Below are 10,391 nucleotides of genomic sequence, written 5' to 3'. Positions count from 1 at the left end.
AACATTCTGTGATTCTGTGATTTTGTGAACTAAAGCAAGAGGCTCCTTGGACGCTCTTGATAAGATTTAAATTTGCAGTAAATATTGATGTATTGATTACTATAATGACTTTATGATTTTTAATTTCCCTTTACAGAGAAAACCCAAACCTCCTCCTTCTGAATCTAATGTGGATTGTTAAAAGGATATAAATGTAAATGAACATCCCCAGGGTTATGCTGGTGTAATTGAGATCATTGTTTAGCTCTTTTCTTTGGGTCATTTCTGATGGGATGCTGTAAATGATGCAGCGAGACCAGTACAACAAGCCTTACTGAGTAAAAGCTCAGGTAGGCACATGGCTGTGAAACCCTCATCCTCCTCACCAGGAGCGTGATTGCCTCCTCATGCAAACCAGCTGGTTGCACAATGTAAAACCCAATGAAGTTTTCTGGGACAAGGTCCTATAGCTGCGAGGGTTAAGAGGTGCTCGTGGCCCTGGGGCAGCAAGTGAAAAGGGTGTTGGAGGAAGGATGAGTCTTCTTCCCCCCACCCCAGTGGTTGAAGGGGAAGATCTCCAGGGATCTCCACAAGATAGTATTCTTGTGATTTGGATGACAATGATTTAGCTGTGGGGTTTTATACCCATGTATTCCCACCACACAGCTGGTAAACAATGAACCAGTTTGTTTTCTTTTTAGTCCAAAAGGAGAGAGAAAAATTTTCATAGCACGGCTATTTCTGATGTCCTCATCCCAAGGACCTGACTACAGTACTTTATGGCTTTCCTACCCTTCCATCAACCTTGGGATGTTTATTTTTCTTCAAACATAGCTGTTTGCAGCATGCTAACAAGAACTGAAGATCTTTAAACTCTGCTATTTGTTTACTGAAGACATCAAAGCCTTTTTTCCCCACAAGCCTTCTTTGAGTTGGTACAATCTGCAAACAGCCATGCAAAACCAAGGTGTGCTTTGCATGGAGCAACATAAAACCACAAAGCACCAAAGATACAGATATTTCCTTATCTGAGATTCTAAATTTAGCTCTGCTTCATCTCTCATTCTTCAGCTTCTCAAACTATTTGTTCCTAACCGAGAGCCCTGCAGTGTCAGCAGACCTTCCTCTTGCCTTCAGCTTCAAGTCTGGTGGACCTATACGACTGCAAATGTGGACAGTGGTTATGACAGCTAATCTAAAACAAATATTTTGTAACATCTATGAGCAGATGTACTTCCTTGTTTCACCCTGATGGTCGAGACGCTATGCTAATAGAAAGTGGTGCTCTGAATTTTTTGCATTAGGTCCTGTGAGTTTTTGGTTCAGAGCCAGGCTGTGGGCACTGGGCAATATGCAGTGGAAGAAATGAAAGATATTGGCAGCAAATTAACTAACCAGATCTGCTGAAAATAATGTCCTAAGAAATACTGGGGCATCCTTTTCACAGGTTTCCTAAATGTGTCAAGGCTATTTTGAGGCCAAACTCCCACTCCTTACAGCATAAACAGGACTATTCCTTGTATGGAACATAAGGCAGCACAATCATCACCGTGTATCACTGGTATTTCCAGTCATACTGAAGTCTAGCCTCACCCCAAACATGTATCCCACTGTGCAGAGCCTAGTGACAGTCTTCAGAGAGCATTAAGCATTGGCAACACATCACAGGAAGCATCTCCGTCGAGGACAACCCAAAGTCTCTCCATGGAGAAGGACCCACTAGGGTGGTACCAACAGACCCACTCCCTTAAGAGCTGTTCAGCTGGTCAGCTCTGGGATGGACAACAGGGAAGAGAAGGGGAACATGGAAGGAGGACAGGACAAGGACTGATAGGGGGTTTTTATTCCACAAGGAAGCAACTCACCCCAGGCTGCAATGGCTGAAGGTTACAGAGTGGGCAAATGCCCGAGGCTTTCCGGGAATTGGGAAGGGCGACGTGCAAGGTCAGTGAGGGTCGGTAAGGCAGATCTGCACGGACAAAGTACAGGGAACGAGAAATGCTGACCACATCTGTTGGGGAGGGATGGTGTGTTACGGGCATTTTCAGCAAAATACTGTTTAATCACTTGGCTGGGGGGGAGCGGGTAGTTTACACTGTCACAGCAGGGAAAGACAGCTTTGGAGACCTGGGAAAAGGCAGGTAGAGGAGACCCATGCAGGAGGGGCTGGGTGGCAGAGGATGTGCTGGTCAGCAGCTCTTAACCCTGGAAACACCAAGACGAGATGCAAAGGGCCAGCAAAACAAACCTTCCCCCTTTCACCAGCTGTAAACCAGGCAAGCAGTGCTGGTACAACCAGGTGCAGCCAAAAAGGCTGCAAGTCTGTGGGACACAGTGATTTTGGCCACTTGCCTTGACTTTGAGTTCTGCTGAACTTGGGTATAGCATCTGGTTAAGCAAGGCAGGGCTCAGCCTCCTGGGGTGAGGGAGAAAAGGAGCAACTGTTCCCCAGACCCTGGGACCCCTTGGTGACACAGCCAGTCCCAGCCCTCAGGTGTCTCCTTCAGAGCACTTTCAGAGTCTTGCCTTAAGAAATAAAACAAAATGGCAGAGCCTTCAAAAAAAATAAAGTTTCAAGCACATCCAGCTTTGGGAGAGACCGTAAAATTTCTTGCCAGAGAATTTAAAACAAACTGGAAACTGATCATCTACAATGTGCTTGGAGCTAAACCAGCAAGGCTGAATAATCTCTGCACTGCTTTCATCCTTCTTCAAATTTTTCTTTGTTCCATCAGCCACATGTGCTTTAAGTGTAAATTGAAGGGCCGAAGGGCTCTTAGCTGGAAAAGCAGATTGTGAAAAGGGCTTGGCCCTCGTCTTATAATTCAGCTTCAGTATTACAATTACTCTTAATAGCACTCTTATTTTGTTGTATTATTTATTCTGGCTAGAACCCTCTAGGATCCCTTGAAGACTTTTTTTTTTTTTTTCTGGTGGATTTAGCCAACATCCACTCATGGATCCAGATGTTTCTGCTTTTATCCACGGGAATTTTATGGTATGGATATGCCAAGATTGTAACTCCAGGCTCAGCCTCAAGACAAGTATTTTTCAAATTCCCCAAATCCAAAATGGAAAGTGCCATGAAAAACCTGGGCCTTGCTGCATTTAGTGTGCCAGAATGGAAATCGAACCACAGGACAATATTGCTCAAGGTTCTGGATCTGCGTTGATAGTCTCCTACATCGTACCAGAAATCCCAGCCCAGATCGTGCTGTTTTCTGCGTCCTCAGACATGGACTCTTGCCTTTAGCACATCTTCAGTTTTCTTCTTTCCATTCACCAGCCTGAAGTTAGGAGCAAAGAGACATGTGGGTCCAAGATGCTTACACTGGAAAAAAGATTACTCACCACAAGCCAGAATCGCTGCTGGTGTATTTAAATGAATGAAAATGTGTCTGTGTATGTCAGCTCCCCATCATCACCACAGATACTCTCCCAGTCAAAACTGGTTCTGAAATAAGGGCAGTGACGAAACATCCCCTGCCCTGATGGGGACCTGGTGGATAACACAAGTGTCTGCTGGGCCTTTGACAGCACTTTGGATGAACAACTAAACCCAAACTCATTCCTTGCCCAGAGTGACAAAAGCCGCATGAAGCAGACATTAAAATAACCTTAATACCCTTCCTTTCTGTGCTGCCTGTGGTTCCCTTCAGGCACTCCCATTCACAATGTCCTACGTTTCTTCCCTGCTCCCTGTTTGTCAGCAGGAGAGCCCTGATCAAAGTCACGGCAGTGGTGGTCAGTGCCAACGTAGTGGCTTGGCCAGTGTCCCCCACTGGGCACGGCTTTGTCCCTCCAAGTCCCCCAAGGTGGCACAGGACCATGAGAGTAACAAATGCAGGAGATGTGCGGAACACTTTTCGTTAGCCTTTTGGCAACAGACAGTAACCATCACCTGTGCGTGGCCATGCCCTGCACAAGAAGGATGTGATGTTATGCCCAAGTCTGCAAAAGGTGAATTTGGACATTTCCTCTGGGACTCTCCTGGCTGGCCATGAATGCACACCGGCAGGGCCTTGCTCCTTGGTCTAACCCCTTTTACGGCCACTCTGTGCCCTGGACCCAGAACAATCCCAGAGCACTCATTCCAGCCTGGCAGAGAAGAGCCCATTCACCTCCCCAGGACTCTCACATGCAGGAACTGGTTCCTGCTTGCTCTAATAGCATTAGTTCTTTACCTGCAGAGTTGTTGGATCAAAGGAAATTTAAATTATTCCTAAAAGTTCTTCCAAGGCTTCCCTTCAGCACGGAAAAGCATCTCAGCTGGCACAAAGGATGGAGCTGGCTCCATAGCAAACCCCCCCAGGGCAGGGATGCACCCAGACAAGGAAGGGCGAGAGCTGGGGAGTGGGTTCTGGGGCCTGAGCACCCACAGCTCGTGCCAACTCGAGCAGCAAATCTTCTCACCCACTTACCCCAGAGCTGAGCTCAACCACCCTGAAATCCTGCTCCATGGAGCTAAGGGCAGCGGTAGGGGGTAATACAGTGCAAGGTGCCATCAGTCAGAGTGACAAGTCTGACCAGGATGCTACGTGGTGTCACACGCAGGAGGTGGCAAGGGAGCAGCAGAGCTAATCTGGATGATGCATTCAAAGAGAAAAGCACTTTTCTTGCTAATATCGTGGATCAAATGTGCTGTGCAGGGCTAACAGAGGGTGCACATTAAATATCCCACCAGCACAGTAGTCCTGCCAGTTCCTATCACATTTTCTGTTTCATAATGAGGAACTTTGTTAGCATTCAAGTATGCAGTTTCAATTTTAAAGGCCACCAACTGTACTTATGTGCTATATGACAAACTGCATAAGTATACCTGTTCCAATTTATTCTATTATTTTTAGTAAAATATGGTTTCAGTGACTTTGTCTTCCCTGTAAAAAAAAAAATCCACATTTTTTTTAATAACTTCATGACATTCAAGCTACTAATTTTCCTTACCATCACATTCCTTTTTGGACACAGAATAAAGGAGATTGAATATAAAAAACAGGGCTTTTTTTTTTTTTTCTCTAAGTTGGAGAAATACAAAAATACTGAGCTCTTTTAGTTTAAAAGTTTTTTTAAAAAAATTCTCTCAGCAGGTCAGAAAAGTGATAAAATGCTTTTGTCTCCATTTCAGTGGGAGGCTAGTTTTGCCTTTGGCATACTGAGCATCACGGGTGCCTCAGTGCAATTTGCTGCTGCTGTTGCCTCTCTTCTCCTTGGCCCATACTGCTATCACTCGCTTGCTGGGATTGCTGGGACCTGGGTTACGCAGTCCTGCTCCCCTGTCCCTGCACCGACTTCCCAAACCTCTCCAGAGATCCACTGCATTACAAGTGGTACCACTTGCCCCTGCAAATACTGGACCTGTGCTCGAGTTTGGCCATGTTCTGTGCATCTTTGGTTTTTGTGATGACTTTTGTGAGGCTGCTCCAGTTTGGACATTCAAACATAAGCATTGGGCAGGGCAGGTGGATTGCCACCTGTAATGCCATTAACAGCAGCCAGGAGGGTGGCACAGCTGTGCAAGGACAGACAGACCCTGAATGCACTCACATCACCATCAATAGTGCCCCTGCAGCCATGTGCATCATTCCCTTAAATCACTTTATGAACCAGTAATTTGGCCCTTCATACCCATTACATCCCAGTGCCTTTTCAACTAAAGGGACACTCCTTTAGCACTCCTAGCCCGGGCCTCTGAATTTAAAGGCTGGGCAAAATTTTATGGAAAACGTACAATTTGCTTTTGGCATTACAAAAGCAGAACCTGAAGATTTGCCTTCCTGTTCTTCCTTACGACTGTGAACGCTGTGCTGCCATTAGTGCACAGAGTCACTAAACCCTGTGCGGACAGATTTGTTACCTGAGCAGCAGAAGAGGTGCAAAAAATAGCCACCAGCCAGCATGCATCGTCTCTCCTCTGGGTAGAGCCTTCGGCAGCAGCACCTCGACAGTGTGGGAGGATGGGAGGTGAGGGCAGCAAGAGGAACAGGCCTTTGGGTGACCCAGAGTGGAGCCCAAGCACCACGCTCCCAACCGGCTCCTGCATGATGCACGGCATCGATTTCCAGCCCCAACACACCTCCAGCCCACACGCCTTGGAGGGCTCATGCTGGTTCAGACATTCACTAATTTTACTGTGCTGAGGAAAATCTCACCTGTGCATCCAATCCCTGGGTTTTTTGGTTTTTTTTTCTTCCCTTTAACCTTTGTTTGGAACCAGTCTTGAATCCCCCAAAATAATGGTGTTTCCATGGCAACAGCACAGCAGTGGTGTCCTCCAGGGTATCTGAAGAAACAAAACATGCCCAGTGGGTCCTCCCGCTCCAGCAGTCCTCCCGTGGTACCACAACCCCATCCTATCCCCTCTCCCACTTGTGAGCTACTTTGGGCAGAACTTTGCCTGCTTTGGTGTTATTGTCAGTACTGGCATTTACTGAATGACAAGTCACTCTGCACAAGGGATGTACAAGCAGGTATCAGACCACAGAACCAGCTTATGGTGGGGGGAAGAAAGACCAAGAGGGTCTCCAGTCTAAAGGACCGGGCAGCTGTCGGATTTTGCAATCCCCTAAGCTTTATTAATAAAAGACTCATAATTTTCATGCCCTCCCTGGTGTTTTGCAGAGGGTATGAAATGATCCTTTGTTATTCACAGTCACTATTTGCTTACAACACACCACATTTCTCCTGCCCCCCTTCAGCAAAGCCCTTTACCCGCTGTTCCCAGCCCAGCAAAGCCTGCAAAGGGCCCACCGAGACCAACAGCATCCCCAGAAGCATCCTCCCCTCAAGCAGGGCAGGGCACCAGCCCTTTGCAGAATCAGGCCCTGCTTGCCCAGGCATTTTCTCCCCTGGAGGCACAGGCGGTACCTTGCCCAGAGACCGGCACCAGCCCAGTGCCCAATTGATCCACTACTCTCCAGACTGTTCCAAAACCCCATGCCTTCCCTGCAGCACTTCTGTCTGCCTTCAGACCAAGATTTATGGGGGTTATCCATGGATGTGATTGCAAGAAAAGTCCAAAAGCTTTTGTTGCAATGCTGCAAGCAGCACAAAAGCAGCAAGATGCTCTTGAAGGGATACAAGCAGGACGCCCAAGCACAGACAGCGAGCTCTGAAGCGGGACCCGAGGAAGCAGCGTGGATGTGTGCCAACCTGACAATGGGGTTTTCATTTAACGAGTGCAGATTTAAGTGTGGAAATCAAATATGAAACAGTTGTAGCCAGCATTGTCTGCATTCTTGGAGTGGCACTAAAATAGCAGAAAGAAAAGAACTGAGACACTGGCCCAGACATGCTCCAGCTGTCTGCAACTACCTCTTCCCTCCTCCACTGAATGTAACTATTCAGCTTGTTTTCATTTCATTATTGGATGGTTTTTTTTGCAACCTGGGAAAATAATAGAAAAGAGGAAAAAAAGAAGTCCTTAAAATGCTTTTGGGTTTATTTTTTAAGAACTACACCATTTTTTTCCTTTTTATCAAGTAAAATAGACTTTAAAAAGTACACAAGGCCTATGGTACTATTAGTTAAGCATTTGTTTCTCAAATAAGGTCCTTTATCTGAGAGGCAGCAGCATTTGTGTTGCTGTGGTTATTCATGTAAGTTGTACTCATTTAGTACTGAGCAACATGCAATTAAGTGGCCATATAAAACGCCCACAGGGTGAGCAATATCTGCCTACAGGTAACCTTAAATTTCATGCACTCACTTGCCAAATGTTTCAGCTCTAGCCATAGAAACCCTCATTTGCACGTGGGAACAGGGCAGGCTCTCTCCTCCATCCCCGTGGGCAGGCAAACAGGAGGCACTCCTTCACCAGGCACAGTGCAAACTGAGCTTTTAATCAGTTGGTTTAAAGCCTGATGCTGCAGATGGCTAGTAACAGGAGCACTTCTCAACCCACCACAGGGTCAGCCCCTCCCCAACTTCCCTTCCCTCCTCTGCCTTCCTCTCAAAAGCACAGCTCATCCATTTTTAGTGATAAAAAGAATTCCCATCCAAGATCATGGAATGATTTGGGTGGGAAGGGACCTTAAAGATCGTCGAGTTCCAACCTCCCTGCCATAGGCAGGGACACCTCCCACTAGCCCAGGTTTCTCAAAGCCTCATCCAGCCTGGCCTTGAACCCCTCCAGGGATGGGGCATCCCCAGCTTCTCTGGGCAACCTGGGCGAGTGCCTCACCACCCTCACAGTAAAAATTTCTTCCTAGTATCTAGTCTAAATCTACCCTCTTTCAGCTTGAAACCGTTACCCCTTGCCCTATTGCTACACTTCCTGACCAAGAGTGCCTCCCCAATAGAGATAAATAAGATCTGATAATAATTTATTTTCCCCTCTCTTTACACCAATTTTGCTTGACAGGGAAATGGCAGCTTGCACCTCCTGTCCCCCCCAGCTGGGGACACTCCACCCTATGAAAAAGTTAAACGTTTGCCAAACGAAGGGCCAGGATTATATAGGTTCCCACTGAGAAGCAGTGGGGATTCGCAGTTTGTGCTGGACTTCTCCAGAAAAACCTTCCCTCTGTTTTCATGCTGATACACTTCAGCACAGTAGCAAATTTTCAATGGTGCTTCAAGGGAGAAGCAGAATTCAGCGTGTTTCTTACAGTTTTATTTTTCTTCCTCTTGGGCAAAGGCATATATGCTAAACCAGAAGCTCTCTTCATATCAGTTTTGCACACTCCTGCAGTATTCCTGGCAGGAGAAGGTCAGATATGCTTTAATGTGAATTGTTTTCTCTCCAAATGTTGTCTTGTAACAACATCCCAAGCAGGTCTGTAATTCTATAATTGGATATTTTAAGCTCCAACCAAGAATCTGAAGTGCACATACAGTTAAGTGCTCACTACATGCAGGTAATTGCTCTAAGGATTTGCATGGAGAAGTTTCAACCTTATTTTTACTTTATTCCAGACAAGGGGAGAGCCCATCCTACCTCTTTGTCCAGTGTGGTCCTGCCCTGGGCCAGCCAGACCCAAGCATGGCACTCAACAGCGATACCAGAGGCATCACACACGGCAATCTCCTCCTCAAGGCGCTGAGCTGACCTTGTCAAGCAATCTGGGGACCTGAAGATGTTTCAGAGCAGGTTGGGAAATGGGAAAGAAATTTTGAAATGTTTCTTGAAATTATTTTCTTTCCATTATATGGCATTCTCATTAGATCATTTCCTTTTTCATCCTGACTTTTCAACCTTTTAGTAGCTTTTAATTTTTTTGTTTAATGAAAATTAATTCTCATACTAAAATCTAATTTTTGTTCATTAAGGATATAAGATGATGATTTTGAGCAATGAGTTTCTCCAAATCCAGAAACTCTAAACATACGGTGAACACCAAGCCTATGAGCAATTCCATTTACCTTAATATGTTTGCTTATCTCTAAGCATGTGCTTAAGTGGTTTGCTGGCAAAAGCTAGAGTGCTTATCCCTTTCCAGATGACCCTATTTAATATTTACCAGTATTAATCTGCTCAATAACTATAAACACCAGGAAAAAAACCACATTGAATTAGCTCTACACAGAACTTTTCCAAATATGATTTGACCAGGAGGGTAAAGCTGTTCCATGCTCAAGGGCTGACCCCAAAGCCACAGGAATCAGTGGAAGGGTGTGGACCAGTTATACCAGTTTGGGGATGGGATCCCCTGTGAGCAGAAACACCTTTCTGTTTTTGGCACTGTGACTCATAGGGATAAGAAAGGCTCTACGCTGACATTAAGAAAATTTATTTTATGTATTGACATCCTGTTAACCTCCAGCGCACTTAAAGGAAGCTGTTAATTTAATGGTTGCGTCAGAAATATATGGCAGAGCATCTATTGCTGAGCAACGAAGGAAATCTCCAAGCCTAACACCAGCATTAGCACCTGCACAGAAAAACATTGACTGTACAGAGCATAAATTTAAAGAATCTGTCCTTGACAAGGAGAAAATTTTCAGATGAAACCATAGTAGCTGATGCAGACTCTAGACACAAGCTTTGGTACCTGCCTCCACCATATCCTCCAGCAGCAAAGCCTCTCTAGATCCCTGTGTGTCCTTCCAGTCAGAATTGATGCAAAATGGGTGGATTAATCCTCTTCCACCACTTGGGATAAAAGGCTGCACACAAGGCCTTATCTCACCCTGTTGTAAAGTGCTCTTAGCAGCCCTCAAAAAGTAGAAAAGTTTATTTTGCTGTAAGCCTGAGCAGTGCTGTGTTTTCACTGCAATTGAATTTGACTGTAGGTGGTATCCGTTTTACGGAGACATTAAACTTACATCCTTCATATATACAAAGGTAGAAGTGGAAGGTAATGGTAAGACACTTAGCTAAAATGAGATTCTTCACTTAAAAATATGGAAAGATATAAAGGCCCTGACTCACAAAATACTTCAGCACATACCTAGCAGCAGACACGCAGGCAATT

General features: G+C 45.6%; 1 protein-coding gene across 1 annotated transcript; it reads left to right on the top strand.

Moving 5' to 3' along the window:
- Window positions 1-1,881: 1,881 nt before the first annotated feature.
- TMEM212 (transmembrane protein 212) lies at window positions 1,882-5,589 on the top strand. Its single transcript, XM_010080791.1, is given in 3 exon segments — window positions 1,882-1,923; window positions 5,105-5,228; window positions 5,231-5,589. Coding segments are annotated over 3 exon segments (525 nt in total).
- Window positions 5,590-10,391: the final 4,802 nt, after the last annotated feature.

This window comes from Pterocles gutturalis, unplaced genomic scaffold, assembly GCF_000699245.1.
Source record: "Pterocles gutturalis isolate BGI_N339 unplaced genomic scaffold, ASM69924v1 scaffold39899, whole genome shotgun sequence".
Lineage (NCBI taxonomy): Eukaryota > Metazoa > Chordata > Aves > Pterocliformes > Pteroclidae > Pterocles > Pterocles gutturalis.
This window is presented reverse-complemented; position numbering and strand designations above follow the sequence as displayed.